This window comes from Phyllobates terribilis, unplaced genomic scaffold (genome assembly GCF_046119375.1).
Source record: "Phyllobates terribilis strain yellow unplaced genomic scaffold, ASM4611937v1 Scaffold_3__8_contigs__length_932513732, whole genome shotgun sequence".
Taxonomy (NCBI): domain Eukaryota; kingdom Metazoa; phylum Chordata; class Amphibia; order Anura; family Dendrobatidae; genus Phyllobates; species Phyllobates terribilis.
In genome coordinates, this window is record NW_027362763.1 from 398,235,538 (window position 1) to 398,252,132 (window position 16,595).

General features: G+C 42.9%; 1 protein-coding gene across 28 annotated transcripts in view; it reads left to right on the forward strand.

Moving 5' to 3' along the window:
- RIMS1 (regulating synaptic membrane exocytosis 1) overlaps window positions 1-16,595 on the forward strand; it is a 469,599-nt gene that overhangs the window by 181,744 nt on the left and 271,260 nt on the right. For 22 of the 28 annotated variants that reach the window (XM_073675541.1, XM_073675542.1, XM_073675546.1 and 19 more), the window contains one exon: window positions 13,509-13,576. In XM_073675541.1, the coding sequence (XP_073531642.1) occupies window positions 13,509-13,576 (68 nt within the window). Of the gene's footprint in view, window positions 1-8,703; window positions 8,771-9,114; window positions 9,172-13,508; window positions 13,577-16,595 lie in introns of those variants that run through there. The other 6 variants (XM_073675556.1, XM_073675557.1, XM_073675558.1 and 3 more) reach the window with 2 other exon arrangements.

Genomic DNA, 16,595 nt, shown 5'->3' on the forward strand with positions numbered 1-16,595 from the left:
CTCCATGTTATAAACTTCTGTGAAGCACCTGGGGGTTCAAGGTGCTCACCACACATCTAGATAAGTTCCCTGAGGGGTCTGGTTTCCAAATTAGGGTTTCCACTGTTTAGGCACATCAGGGGTTCTCCAAATGCAACATGGCGTCCTCTAATCAAGCAAATTTTACATTGAAAAAGTCAAATGGCGCTCCTTCCCTTCCAAACCCTGCCTTGTGCCCAAGCAGTGGTTTTCCCTCCCATATGGGGTATCGGCTTACTCAGGAGAGATTGCACAACAAGTTGCATGGTGCAATTTCTCCTGTTACCCTTAAGAAAATGCAAAACTGGGGGCTGAAAAACATTTTGGTGGGAAAAATGTGAACATTTTATTTTCACGGCTCCATGTTATAAACTTCTGTGAAGCACCTGGGGGTTCAAGGTGCTCACCACACATCTAGATAAAAGGTGTCACTTGTGGGGGATTTCCACTGTTTAGGCACATCAGGGGCTCTCTAAACACAACATGGCATCCGCTAATTATGCAAGCAAATTTTGCATTCAAAAAATCAAATGGCGCTCCTTCCCTTCTGAGCCCTGCCGTGCACCCAAACAGTGTTTTTCCCCACGTATGGGGTATCCACATGCTCAGGGAAAATTGCACAACAAATTTTGGGGTCCATTTTTTCCTGTTACCCTTGCAAAAATAAAACAATTTGGGTCTAAAGTAACATTTTTGTGAAAAAAGTTAAATGATCATTTTTTCCTTCCCCATTCCAAAAATTCCTGTGAAGCACCTGAAGGGTTAATAAACTTCTTGAATGTGGTTTTGAGCACCTTGAGGGGTGCAGTTTTTAGAATGGTGTCACTTTTGGGTATTTTCTGTCATAAAGGCCCCTCAAAGTCACTTCAAACGTGATGTGTTTCCTAAAAAAATGGTTTTGCAAATTTTGTTGTAAAAATGAGAAATCGCTGGTCAACTTTTAACCCTTATAGCTCCCTAATAAAAAAAAAAATTTGGGTTCCAAAATTGTACTGATGTAAATTAGACATGTGGGAAATGTTATTTATTAACTATTTTGTGTGATATATCTCTCTGATTTAAGGGCATAAAAATTCAAATTTTGAAAATTGCGAAATTTTCTAAATTTTCATCAAATTTCCGATTTTTTCACAAATAGACGCAAGTGATATCGAAGAAATTTTACCACAATCATGAAGTACAATATGTCACGAAAAAACAGTCTCAGAATCAGCGGGACCCGTTCAAGCGTTCCAGAGGTATTACCTCATAAAGTGACAGTGGTCAGAATTGTAAAAATTGGCCCGGTCATCAATGTGTAAACCACCCTCGGGGTAAAGGTGTTCAAGGGGTTTTCCCACTAACAAATTAAATTTTAATTAATAGATCTTAGAATACAAAAAGTTCCACAATTTGATGTGTTTAGTTTTTTTTCCTGTACCGAGATAATCCCTCAAATATGTCCCTGTATAATGACTGTGTCTGACCGTGTAGGAACATGGTCTGATCATACCACAGCTCCTGGGCAGGGGAGGAAGCAAAAGAGTATACAGACATTAAAGCTGATTCTTTCTTTGAGGTAATGTCACGGGTGTGTTGCCACGAAGATCGTCACGAGTACACAGCCTGACTTCTCGCAGCTGACTTGTTGGTGCTTTGTGTTTCTCGGCAGTGAGGGAGTTAATTCTCTCTCTCTCTCTGGGCTAGATGAGGTCCAGCCTCGCCCAGCTGCAATCAATACTTCTGTAGTGAGACTCCTTCATATACCTGCTGGTCTGTTTGGGAGGTGTCGGTGAAAGCATTTCATTCAGACTGACAGAGCGGATCGTGGTGTTTGGAGTTGCTGAGATAAGTGTATTTGGAAGTGTTTTTTCCCTTTCTCGCTTTATCATTTATCTCCTTTCCCGTTGGTTTTCCCTCTGTTGTAGTTGAGAAGTTGTTTGTATGCAAGGTGGTTTTGGTTTTTCCCTTGTACTGTCTCGTTCGTCTAAATACTGTGTTTGGGCATATTATTTCTTGTTCCCTTTGGTTGTGATCGGGGTCCTTCTCAGGACTAGATTACTGAGGTGCAGGGATCTTCAGGAGGTAGGGGTTACGCTGGCGGCCTGGACCTCTGTACCTTTAACAGTACCTCCAGGTTGAGGGATTAGTCAGGGCCCCAGCTTAGGGTCAGCTTAGGCCCCCTACCTCCAGTACAGAGACAGCGTGACAAGTAAAACAAGTTTTTAAACAGGCAAGGAAATGTTTTACCTCACAAAAAGAATCAGCTGTTGTCCCATGCGGTAATACCTGTATACTCTTACTCCCCCCTGTCCAGGAGCTGTGGTATGATCAGATCATGTTCCTGCACGGTCAGATACAGCCATTACACAGTACACAGCAGGGACACATTTATAAGATTATCTCAGCACAGGAACATTTTATTTAACACATCCAATTGTGGAAATTATTATTATTCCAAGATCTACTGATGTAAGTGCACTTTGTTCAGGGGAAAACCCCTTTAAGTCCAAGTGGGTGTAATGAAATAGTTTTCAGTGTCTCCTGTATGATACTGACCAATCAGAAGCAGCTGGATTGTGCATCCTAAATAAGCACTGAAGATACAGTATATTACACAGTGTGGAACTATGAAGTTAATAGTTCCACACTTCTATGCTGTGTAATATGTCTTCAGTGCTTATTCAGGCTGTACACTCCGGCTGGCAGGACCTGTGGCCACTAGTCATGTGACCCTGATGACATCTCTGCATCCTTAGGTTAGGTGCAGACCACTGTTTTCTTTCCATCTGAGAAAATCGGTCTGATTAAGCCAATCACATTATGATCAGAGTTTGATCAGAGTAGGGCTCGATTTTCTCAGACTATAATATCAGTCCATGCAAATTGTACTGCACGAGTGCCGTCCGATTTTTATTGCAAACCCTTTATGACGTGGTACGTAATAGTACGCACCACGTCATAACCCCGGTCCAGTGAGGACTCTGGCACTGAACCTGCGCTAAACTGGGCACATGTCAGCTGATCCTTACAGCTGACATGTGCCCCCAGCAGCCGTGGGTGGAATCGCTATCCTCCCACAGCTGATAACTAGTTAAATGCCGCTATCAATCTGACAGCAGCATTTAACAGTGTCGCGCCGGAAGCGCATCACTTACCCCGCCCATCGGTGACCCCGTCACATGATCGTGGGTCACCGATGGGTTGGCATGACAACCTGGGGTCTGCAACAGACCCCTGTGGTTGTCATGGCCAGATTGCTATGAGCACCACCCAGTGGTCGTAGCTCATAGCAAGTGAGCACATTTGCTGCATACAGACAATCTGCTCATCGCCTGTGTGTGTAACAGAAACGATCAGGCAAGTGCTGCTTCTAGTCTCCCATGGAGACTATTGAAGCATGCAAAAAGTAAAAAAAAAAAGTTTTTAAAAATATTAAAAAAATAAAAAATATATAAAAGTTTAAATCACCCCGCTTTTGCCCCATTTAAAATAAAACAATAAAAAAAACCACCTACACATATTTGGTTTCACCGCGTTCAGAATCGCCTGATCTATCAATGTGAAAAAAGAATTAATCCGATCGGTAAATGGCGTAACGAGAGAAAATTCTAAACGCCAGAATTAGGTTTTTTTGGTCACGGCAACATTGCAAAAAAATGCAATAACGGGCGATCAAGAGGACAACAGCACAGTGAGAGCCAGAGAGGAGATGGAGGTGACAGCATAATATGCTAGTAGAGATTTAGCTGACAGCATGAATAGTTATGATGGGACTGTTCGGTTACAGTCCCATCTGTATATGTATAGTCTTTTCTTCTGCATGGTGTTGGACACAGAGTTGTAACACGGTGGATTTCACTGCGATCTACTGCTAAAAGTAGCTTACAGCTGAATGGTGAAATTGTAGATTTGATCATGTTGGTGCAGCAAAGCTGGCTTTCAGAGGTGGAAGATATAGATTTCACAAATTATTGAGTGGGGTGTAAAGGTTGTGGTCAGTGTAGAGATGGAGGAGAGGAGGCGCTGGGTAAGCTGTGAATGAGAGGGAGGTCCCTAGGCTCTATCTGCTTTGTGTGCAGTAGCTCACAGCTAGCAGAAGCAAAGCCTCCTCCCCCAGTTCCTGTGATTTGGCTGTTTCTCTAATACTAGAGTCTAAGGGGTAATGTCTCTCCTTGTGGAAAGTGACTTGCCTGACATGCCAGGGTAAGGAGACTTATAGGCTATGCAATACTCCTCTGGGAAATTAAATATGCAAATTGCCTCTTCAAAGAGGAAGAGGACTTGACCTCTAGTGCCACTTATTGGAAGTAGCAATCCCAAAAGTCAATATCGACCCTTGCCACAAGACTTAGGATAAACGCCAAACCAGAATCTCAGTTTGCAGCTATGTGTTTCGGGGTTCCCCCTCGCCCAGAGTAGGGAGACTTATAGGCCATGCCATACTCCTCTGGAAAACACATGTCTGCATATTGAGATTTTGGTTTGACTTTTATCCTAATTCATGTGACAAGGCTCTTTAAAGAGTCGATATTGACTTTTAGGATCTCTATTTCCAATACATGGCACTGGAGTTCACATACTCTTTCTTTCTGAAGAGGCAATTTGCATATTAAGTTTCCTAGAGGTGCATTGCATGGCCTATAAGTCTCCTTACCCAGGCATGCCAGGTATGTCACTCTCCACAAGGAGAAACACTACACCTTAGAATATCAGAGGCCTCTCAAACAGCCAAATCAGATCTCATGCTGTGCACTGAGGAGGGGCAACACCCTTAAACACATGTCTGCAAATTGAAATTCTGGTTTGGCTTTTATCGCAAGTTATGTGGCAAGGCTTGTTAAAGGGTCGATATTGACTTTTAGGATTTCTACTACCTATAGGTGGTTCTAGTCCTCTTCCTTTCCCAGAGGAGCATTGGATGGCCTATTCTCCACAAGGAAAGACACTATCTCTTAAACTCCAGTCAGAGGCTTTTCATACAGCCAAATCAGATATCTTGCTGTGCAGTGAGGAGGGGCAACACCCCAAAACACATGGCTACAAATTGAGATTCTGGTTTGGCTTTTATCCTAAGTCATATTGCACGACTCGTTACAGGGACTCTGTCAGCACAGAATGACTATTCAAAGTAAGTACCTCCACTCAGTGCATCATGGCAAGGCCAAACATTTAAATATATCTTCCCACCTATTTGTTTTTTTTCAATCCCTCCCTTCTTTGATTGACAGCACTGGCTTCATAGAGACCGAGTAGGGCGGATATAGACAGAAGACCATGCGGTAGCAAGGTGAATATAAATGATTGGTCCCACCGTGAAGCTCCGAGTGGTGGTACTTCGTTTGAACATTCATTCTGTGCTGACAGTCCCCTTGATGGCTCGCTCACACAACTGTAGATTCTCTTATGTGAGAGAATCAGATCCATTATGGTAATGACACTTAGTCACTTAGTGTGATCCGATGCTCTCGGATGAGAGAATTGTAGCACAGTTGAGAAGATGGAGAACAAAATGTCTCCATCTTTTCCTTTTTGTGAGTCCGCGGAAATCATCAGAGTGCTGTCCGATGTTTTCCACGCACCCATAGACCCATTCTGCAATTTTTTTTCTCATGCTGAATCGGTATGAAAAATAAAAAAGATAAAACTTCAGATAGCACTCGTCTGATGTATACACTCGTGTGCGCCGGCCTTAAAGGGTTGATATTGACTTTTAGGATTGCAACTTGCTATAGCTGTCACTAGAGTTCAAGTCATCTTCTTCTCTGAAGAGACAACTTGCATATTTATTACTGGAGACACATCTGAGCTTGCACAGAGTAAGTTACAGAGGAGGTAGAAATCTTGTGGCCTGCCATTTGTACATGACATTTTCTGTAAAAGAAAAAAATTGCTGTTTAGTCCCCTATCAAAAGTTCGTTGGAAGGACAGTAGCCATTTAAAGAGATATTTCTATAAGGGTAATGGCAACATTGGTTGCAGTAACATTGCAACCCTCAGCAGATTAGCTACTGATAAGGCTGCATTCACACCTCCGTGTGACACGTCCTAGTGCTGTCTGTTTCTTTCTCGGACAGCACACTGATCCATAGAGATTCATTCATCCATACACACATCAATTTTAAAATTATATCCGTGTCTCCGGTCCGTGAAACTCAGAGCAGGTCCTATTCTCATCCATTTTACAGATCAGATTAAAGCTAATGGAGATTCCTGAGTCACGGATGTAACTAGGAAGACAGACTTTGTACATCAGGGTTCCATCTGAGTTTAATGCATTTTTAAGTGATCCATTGCTAAAAAGTCAATGGATAAAAAAAAAGTTAAGATAATGTAACCTGCTTCAATGAAAAAAAAAGGGATGAGAAAGCAACTAGTGCAAGTAGGAAGCAACTGGGATGACACCTGAGGAAAGAATAGTTTTGTTTATCTGAAATAGTAACGCTCACACAGATAACTTAGTCTAGCCGAAATGACTCCCTGGTCTTTGCTGATTGCATATCCGTGTGCTATTGCTAGTATATGCCATCACTTGCCAATCAGTGGGACTCCAACCTTTGATTCCGTTACTGATCTTCAGAATAAGAGCTCAATCAGACATCCGTGGATCTCGTTCCACGGACCCGCCATTGGTCTCCTAACACAAGTGTGGCAGTCTCATAGAAATATATGAAGCTGTCATGCTCCAGTCAGGAGACACGCAGCCAGTCTGTCTATTTCGATCTGTAATCGGACTGAGATCCACGGACGTCTGCATGAACCATTAAGGAGGAGTAAAGCTAGTTAAATTAAGCTACCTTAGTATTTCCCGGCCAAGCCATTCTCCCATTGTGCAGAAAACTACAACTCAGAAGAAGAACATTATTTCTCCATTTATGTGTTCCATTTATTAAAGGGATCTGCAGTTGCTCTTCTGTATGTGACTGCAGACTTGTGAGCCCTCACAGCGCACACACTGTGTGCTGTGAGGATTCTCCGGTGCCGGCGGCAAGAGTGGCGGTTGTGTGACTGCAAGTATGCGATTTGCAAACATGTGGTCACATGCCTAATAGATGGGCATGGCCTTTGGTGTATTGAGCAAGGCTGGAAACTGTCTAGTCTTAATGTGGCTGGAAGTGTGCAAATCACATACTTGATATATTTCCCCTGATGAAGCCATTTTTTTTTGCCATTCTGGGAGGTATGTGGGTGCTTTTCCCGCACTTATTATGCTTTCTGTGGTTTACTGCTGGATAGGAGATTAGGATCTGCAGTATCAGATTAGCCCTTGTGTTTGTATGAAGTTTTGTATCGATCCTTGTCCATATACATTAGGTATTTTCCACTTTAGGTGGGTATATATTGAATGTAATGGCATATGGGGGACCTGCTTGTCTTTTCCTTTATGTACATGGACAGGGGATTTATGATGTCTTTGACTTATATGGGATATTGACCACCAGGGATACTCCCAGGATAGCAGGTTTTCATACAGGTTTTTGATTTGATGCATTTCTGTGTTTTTGTCGTGTGTGCAGGATATATTTATAGATTTAGATTTCTGTAGTGGATGGGCTCTCACTCAGGGAGGGTTGTCACTGAGTTTTTACTTATGTTTTAAATGATATTGTGTCGTTTTGTGTCTGTATTTATCCTAATAAATTGATTATGTATTTTTCTAAATTGAGTATATGATCTTCATTGTAAGGTGATCACTGCACCTATAGTATACCTCTTTTTTCTGTTGGCTATTTCAAATCACATGCTTGCAGTCACATGACCCGCCCACTGCGGCACTGGAGAATCCTTTCAGTGGGCAGTGCGCGCGATGTGAGGATTCACAAGTCTGCAGTCACATAGAGTGACTGCAGACTTGCAGCCTAAGGCCAGATATCCCCTTTAAGAACTACAACACAGCCCTATTTAGTCAAGTGGGGTTGCTCTGCAGTTTTCTGAAATGTGGGCAGACGCCTAACTCTGAGGTTAGACCACCACCAATCCTAATGATATGGAATGTGATATGCTATAACAATATATGATGGGAATACCCCTTTAGGCCAGTCCTGATGATTTCATTGTTGCCATATGTGAAGGAGACTAGTGGAGTAGGCTTGTGCCATTTTTTTCCGTCCTGTTTCTCATTTTTATCCTATGACTACTGTAGATGTGATCGAATATGGGTCCCGTTATTTTACCCTATACCTTTACCATATAGTCCATTGGAAGCCAGTCAGAATAACCTGGCTAAAGAGGAATAATGGTTGCGGCAGTCTTATTGATTCCTGAATTTCCTGAGCCTGACTTTCTTCCCGTCAGCTTTTATGAGGCAGAATATTTATTTGGTGCCACTGTCTACAAATGAGCGGCATTTGCATCCTCCTTCACAAGACCGTTAATTTTAAACTCATCAGGGCAGACGTATCGGGGGAAGCCGAGATCTAGTTAGCATTGCACTGAGTAGCTATTGATTAATGTGCTAATCAATGAGGGCACTCCGCTGCAGAGATTTGTTCTGATGACAGCAGCACGCTGTATATGGCAGCTCTGGCCTCTTCCACTCTGCGACTTGTTTGACACTGCAGAGTATTTTGGCTCAGACCTCAAAGAAAGCTGGCGCTGATGAGTTTTATGTGAACATAGCTGTCAATGGTTAGATCGCGCCGCTGCTTGTACGTTTATACCACGCTCGCCAGCCACATTCCTGACGACGGCTCGCTTTATGAGCATTCCCGTGCCTCTGATATGTTCTCTGGGCTTGTCCAGTTTCTGCTCCAGACGCTGCACTCAGGGACAGGTAACCGTCGTGGCACTGCAGATGGGGCAGCTTTCCTATGCTCCTCGGAGCACAATGCAGCATTTTACAGTAGCGCAGTTGTAGCTGCATGATTCGGAAGGAAGCCGAGGCTTGCTGTAATCTGCTCGGCCTGCTGCTTTCCCGCTTAACCCATTGACAAATGCTGATATGTACATATATTGCTTTGCTCTTCAGTATGTTTTATACCCTATTACCAGTTGTGCAGAAGATCCAGCGTGCATGCCTTGGGAAGGGTTAATTCGCATCATAGTCGAGGACCTGCATGTCCGGCACCTCGTATTGTCTTGGATAACATTCATACAGATTGTCTGGCTTATTTTTAGCCGCTGTGTTTGGCAGAAGACAATTGGAGTGTCCTGTGTCCCCTCAGTCCTGCTGTGGTTAGTACATTTTAAGAGCCTATTGAAAAGCAATGAGTGCCGATTTCTGTGCCGTGATTAATGGGGAAGAGACAGGGCTTTGATGGAAGGAGTCTGCGGTCATTCAGAGTACAGCAATTGAGGATGGGATGGGGGCGTCCCAACAGGACGACATGTTTACTTCTTAGCACATAATAATAATTGATAATGCGCTTATACATTAACAATAGTCAATAAACACTTCCGATATAAATCTGTAGCCAGATGTAGCTGTACAAAAACAAAATGTTATACCCAGAATGAAATCAACTTTTTTATTTATTTATTTATTTATTTATTTATTTATTTAATTCCAGGATATTTTGAAATATCTAAAATGGACTTTCCATAACGAGACATTAAAAAAACATGAAGTTTTAAAAAGCTGTAAAACTCCAGCCACTGCCGCTTTTTACAGTATCTACTAATTTGTGGTGTAATGAGCATGGCTGATGACTGCTAAGGGGAAATGTAATTCTAGATACCGTGCTGAATATTTTATTAGCGGCTAGTTACCAGAATAATGATAATAATAATTAATAATAATACTGTTACTATCTTTGGTTGGAACACATTTACAAATATGAAACCATCCAGTAACTGAAAGCTGCACTGTTTGATATCGTGTATTATTAAATCTGGATTATTAAGATTATATGCAAAGCAAATTTTTCATCACTGATCCCTTTACAGTAATTCTGCATATCACTGTGTAATCCTAAAGTTTGATCTAGAAATTGCCTTTAAATCCAAATACCCAGTGATAACATTTTATGCTGGAATTGTGCAGGTTTTGTTGTTTTTTTGTAAACTGACTTCTGGTTTTATGTAAGAAACCTCAATGATGAGTCTAATTTTTCATCATTTTCAGGATTTGTTTGTTGTCAGTGAATGAAAATGTTCCTATTTGGATCCAGTGGCTGATGTAATGCTGAGGGTTTGTTACAGTTTCATATACTCTAGACCAGGGGTCTGAAATTTGGCTGGGAATATGGGCTGCACATAGAATACAAAAGAATTTGGGGTGCTGCATTCTTTGCAGGACAAAGTGACATATTTAGTGATAGCATTTTTTTTTCTATTCACCTTTTGATCATTTTTTAAAACTTTTGAAAATGTTGGCGTTTTTATCATTAATTGTATGCGTTATGGTACAGTTTTATAGCTTGGTTCGTTATGGATGTGGCGATAACAAATGTGCACTTTTTTTGTTCACTTTAGTTAATATATAAAACAGCATTTTTAGTGGCAAAATGTTTTATAATGCTTTATTTAGAATTTTTATTTTACATTTTTCCAATTTTGTTTCTCCCAATTGGCCACATACAAAAACATTGTCTTACAATTAGCTCTATATAGTAATACTGGCAAAAATCTTGTAGTAATGTGCCCCATCTTGGTTCCCATCTTGTAATAGTGTACACATCCTGGTCTTCCTCTTGTAGTAGCGCCCCATCCTGGTCCCCATCTTGTAGTAATGTGCCCCATCCTGGTCCCCATCTTGTAGTAATGTGCCCATCCTGGTCCCCATCTTGTAGTAACGCCCCATCCTGGTCCCCATCTTGTAGTAACGCCCCATCCTGGTCCCCATCTTGTAGTACTGCGCCTCATCCTGGTCCCCATCTTGTAGTAACGCCCCATCCTGGTCCCCATCTTGTAGTAACATCCCATCTTGGTCCCCATCTTGTAGTAATGCCCCATCTTGGTCCCCTTCTTGTAGTAATGCCTTATCCTCGTCTTCATCTTGTAGTAATGCCCCATCTTAGTCCCCTTCTTCCCCTTCTTGTAGTAATGTGCCCATCCCGGTCCCCATCTTGTAGTAACGCCCCATCCTGGTCCCCATCTTGTAGTAATGCCCTATCCTCGTCTTCATCTTGTAGTAATGCCCTATCCTCGTCTTCATCTTGTAGTAATGCCCCATCTTAGTCCCCTTCTTCCCCTTCTTGTAGTAATGCGCCCATCCCGGTCCCCATCTTGTAGTAACGCCCCATCTTGGTCCCCATCTTGTAGTAATGTCCCATCTTGGTCCCCTTCTTGTAGTAATGCCCTATCCTCGTCTTCATCTTGTAGTAATACCCTATCCTTGTCTTCATCTTTTAGTAATGCCCCATCTTAGTACCCTTCTTGTAGTAATGCCCTATACTCATCTTCATCTTGTAGTAATACCCCATCTTAGTCCCCTTCTTGTAGTAATGCCCATCCTGGTCCCCATCTTGTAGAAACGCCCCATCCTGGTCCCCATCTTGTAGTAATGTGCCCATCCTGGTCCCCATCTTGTAGTAATGTCCTCCATCCTGGTCCCCATCTTGTAGTAACGCCCCATCTTGGTCCCCATCTTGTAGTAATGTCCCATCTTGGTCCCCTTCTTGTAGTAATGCCCTATCCTCGTCTTCATCTTGTAGTAATACCCTATCCTTGTCTTCATCTTTTAGTAATGCCCCATCTTAGTCCCCTTCTTGTAGTAATGCCCTATCCTCATCTTCATCTTGTAGTAATACCCTATCCTTGTCTTCATCTTTTAGTAATGCCCCATCTTAGTCCCCTTCTTGTAGTAATGCCCTATCCTCGTCTTCATCTTGTAGTAATACCCTATTCTTGTCTTCATCTTTTAGTAATGCCCCATCTTAGTCCCCTTCTTGTAGTAATGCCCTATCCTCATCTTCATCTTGTAGTAATATCCCATCTTAGTCCCCTTCTTGTAGTAATGCCCATCCTGGTCCCCATCTTGTAGAAATGCCCCATCCTGGTCCCCATCTTGTAGTAATGTGCCCATCCTGGTCCCCATCTTGTAGTAATGTCCTCCATCCTGGTCCCCATCTTGTAGTAACGCCCCATCCTGGTCCCCATCTTGTAGTAATGTGCCCATCCTGGTCCCCATCTTGTAGTAACGCCCCATCCTGGTCCCCATCTTGTAGTAATGTGCCCATCCTGGTCCCCATCTTGTAGTAATGTCCTCCATCCTGGTCCCCATCTTGTAGTAACGCCCCATCTTGGTTCCCATCTTGTAGTAATGTGCCCATCCTGGTCCCCATGTTCCCCATCTTTTAGTAATGTGCCCATCCTGGTCCCCATCTTGTAGTAATGTCCCCATCCAGGTCCCTATATTGTAGTAATAGTAATAGCCCCTTATTGTGCCGTTCTTCACATACACATAAAAGAAAAAAATAAATAAGATTTTTCTCACCTATCCTACGGAACAGAAATAATTAAAGATTTTTCTCACCTGTCCTTAGCGTCCTCTTTTCTGCACATGCGGCCCACAGGCACTGTAGACCCCTTGATGATCGCGGCTTGGTCCCGTGGCCCGCCAACGTTAGCACTTTATTTCAGTTGAATGTGCTCTCTGCACAGCAAAACCAGTGCCAACCACCGGCCAATCAGAGACCAGCAGCTGACATCAGAGGACCCGTGGACCGGGCTGCGATAGTCAAGGAGTCTACAGTTACAGTACCTGCGGGCCGCATGAAGCCGCCTCGGGGGACGCATGTTTGAGACCCCTGCTGTAGACAATCCTTTCTGAGGTAAATACATCAGCTGCTTTCGATTTAGTGCATTGAGGATTACTTAGACCTGTTAGAATAGTAGTAAACTCCCTGCTGGGAGTAGGACAAAGTATGGACGGGTACTAAACCTTTGGTGTCATACACAGACAGTAAGCAGACATGTTGAAAATGTTGAGAAAGTTTCAAATGTTTCATTACAATGGAGTTGTAATGAATAAGAATCATTAATTGGCCGCCATGATGACATCTTGTTAATGACATATGCCCCAATCATTGGCCTCTGCAGTCATTTTATGGCAATGGAGCGGCTGCAGACTGAAGTGGAACCTGTCAGCATGTTTTACATGTAAGAAGTAGTGGTATGTTCCCCAATAAAAATTATACATTTTTTTTTTAGAGATCCGATGTGCAAGTCATGAGAAATCCTACGTAAAAACCATATACAAATCAGGCTGGAAGTGCATTAGGGGGCATGTGAGAGCACTTGGAAGAAGCAGGCTAAAGGCAGTTACACACCCCTATGCACGTCCAGACTGATCTGCATATGGCTTCTATGTTAGATTTCTCATGACTAGCCCATCAAATCTCTACAAAAAAGTAGCATTCTTATTGGAGAGTGGGGAAGCGCCTAGACAGCCAGTGCTTGTGTAAAAACACACTGACAGGTTCTGTTTAACAGGTGAGTAGTGCTTCTTTTATTATTTTATGTCATGGTATCTCTCTGTTCACACCAAGCAAAAGAAAAGGGATACATACAAAAATGCAAATATGGAGACATGCAAGTGTATCTACCTTTGATGTTTTCTATTGTTACAGGAGACTTGGACTATTACTGGCTGGATCCTGCCACATGGCACACTAGAGACACATCCCCTCTTGGTTCGGTAAGAAAATTCACCATTGTCTCTTAATCTTTCATTTCATATGGTGTTAGCATGACAAAATTGTACCATGGCAAACAGTGGCGTAACTAGAGTCCGATGGGCACTGTTGCAAAATTTCAACCTGGGCTCCTTGTAGCATTCTAGATCCTATAAAGACATGCATGTTCGCCCCCCATGCAATAAAAATTAATAATAATAATTTTATTCATAGCGCCAACATATTCCGCAGCACTTTACAATTAAGTGGGAAAATGTACAGACAATAAAGACATTATCAAGTAACACATCGTTCAACAGTTACAGGAGGAGTGAGGGTCCTGCTGGCAGCTTACAATCTAAAAAGAAATAGGGGGGACACAATAGGTGAAAACTGCTTGTAATATATGGCCTAGTCGTTATTATAATAAATAGAGCATTTCAAATAAGCTGCATGAGCCGGTCATTAGCCAGAATCTGTCTAAGTATAGTTACCAAGTGCTGGTGGGTGCATGGCGGATGTGGAGACAAATGAATACCTCCTAGACCAGATGCTGAGGAAAATTTAGAAAGAGGGAACAGGGAAGAGTTAGATTAGTGAAGTGATAGGCTTTTCTAAAGAGATGTGTTTGTAAAGCATTCTTAAAAATGTAGGGGCTAAGTATTAGTCAGATCGTCTGGGGTAGTGCATTCCAGAAAACTGGCGCAGCATGAGAGAAGTCTTGGAGAGGGAGTTGTGAGGTTTGGATTATGGAGGATAGTAGTCTTAGATCAGTTAAAGGAAAGGCAGTGGCACATGCAATTTGAAAGAGGGGGTGAACACCTCTAAGGACTTGATTCAACGGTCACCAATAGTCAAAAGATATGGAGAGTGAGACCGCACATCTAGTGAAATGAACCCTTTATTCACCAATGCAACATTTCAGCTCCAATGAGCTTTTCCCACACATGCCTGAGAAACGCTCATTGGAGCTGAAATGTTGCATGGGTGAATAAAAGGTTCATTTCACTAGATGTGCGGTCTCACTCTCCATATTTTTTTTAGTCTTAGATCAGTTGCAGAACGGAGAGCATGTGTAGTGAGATGGACAGAGATGAGGGAGGAGATGTAGAGTGGTGCAGAACTGTGGAGAGCTTTGTGCGTGAGAGAGATAAGTTTATTTATTTTATTTATTTTACTCACTTATATAGCGCCATTAGTTCCACAGCACTTTACCGACATTAGTGAGGCGTGACATCAGTGACTCGTTCCCCGCGGTGGCTGCTGGGTTGTGGACTGCAGCCGGGAGTCACATGATGCCTGTGAGCTGCCGCGATAGCGCCACTCATAGGCAGTAACACCAGCACAAGGTATTTACATAGAAACTTATTTTCATCATAAAAATACATTGGCCAATTTTTAATAGTAGTGGACAACTCCTTTAAGGAACCCTCAATAGTAAAGGTAAGTAGAGGAATAAGAGCTGGCAAAAGATACAGTGAAGAAGCGGTCAGAGAGGTAGGAGAACCAGGAGAGTGGCCTTTGAAGCCGATAGAATAAAGCATAGTGAGGAGGAGCTGATGTAATAATGTCCCCGTCCTGGCTTCTTCCTGTAATAATCTCCCCTAGATGGGCCCCTTCTTGTAATAATGTCTACCATTCTGGGCTTTTTTCAGAAATTCTGTCCAGAAATAATGTCCCCATCCTGGCACCTTCCAGTAATAATGTCCCTCATCCTGGGCCTCATGCTGTAACAGTGTTTCCCATCCCGGGCCTCTTCCTGGTATAATATTCCTCTTCCTGGTATAATGTTCCCCATCATGTAATAATGTCCCCATCCTGGCACCTTCCAGTAATAATGTCCCTCATCCTGGGCCTCATGCTGTAACAGTGTTTCCCATCCCGGGCCTCTTCCTGGTATAATGTTCCCCATCATGTAATAATGTCCCCATCCTGGCACCTTCCAGTAATAATGTCCCTCATCCTGGGCCTCATGCTGTAACAGTGTTTCCCATCCCGGGCCTCTTCCTGGTATAATATTCCTCTTCCTGGTATAATGTTCCCCATCATGTAATAATGTCCCCCGTCCTGGGCCCTTTATTTAATAATGTCCCCCATACTGGGCCCCATCCTATAGTAATGTCCTCCATTCTGGGCCCTTCCAATAACAATGTCTCCCTTTCTGGGCCCTTCCGGTAATAATGTTCACGATCCTGGACCCCATTCTATAACAATGTCCCCCATCCTGAGCCCCTTTGTGGTATAACATCCCCCATCCTGGTATAATACGTCCCATCCTGGACCCCTTCCGTTCTTCTCCAGCAAATATTAAAAAGAATCAAATGATTATTCTTACCTTGCCCTGCTCCTACAACATGCAGCATCCTCCTCTATAGCTGACGCAGAAGCCGGCAGCTGACCTCGGCGCTACCGACACGGGCATCCTGCTTTGAGCAGGGGGTTGGACCAGATGACCCAGGAGGTCCCTTCCAACTCTACCATTCTATGATTCTATGATGTCACTGCCATGCACTACCCATCCAAGGACGCACATCCAGTTGAAATTGGCACTGGCATCGGCAAGTCCCTCTCCTGCACTGGCCAGGAAGCAGTCTCAACCTCTGTGACTGCGATTGTTATGCCCCTCATGGCAAAGAAATATATTTCTCAAGGATTCCCAGTCATAAGGAGCGGAAAGCTTCACAATAAATGTAAGATTGTATAGAAATTGCTTTACTTGGAGTGGCCAAACATTTACCAAGTCTGAGCCCTTTATTGTTTTTTTTTTTTGCCTTTTATTGGTTGTCCTCATGCATACGTAATATATTGCACATTTTGGTAAATTTGGCTCAATATTCTGGTATAGAGGAGTATTGGAAACCATGAGAAGTTCGGCCCTGATTCATCAAGCAGTTTTCTGGCATAAAACTGTTTGAAATGTTGCAACATTTTTGTGCAACTCGTATTTGAGTAAAAATGTTGTTGTTTTTACGTCAGTCCCAACCAGCTCAGCTAATTTTTTGATATCTGGGCCCAATTTAGCTGAGTTGGCGGGTAGTCAGG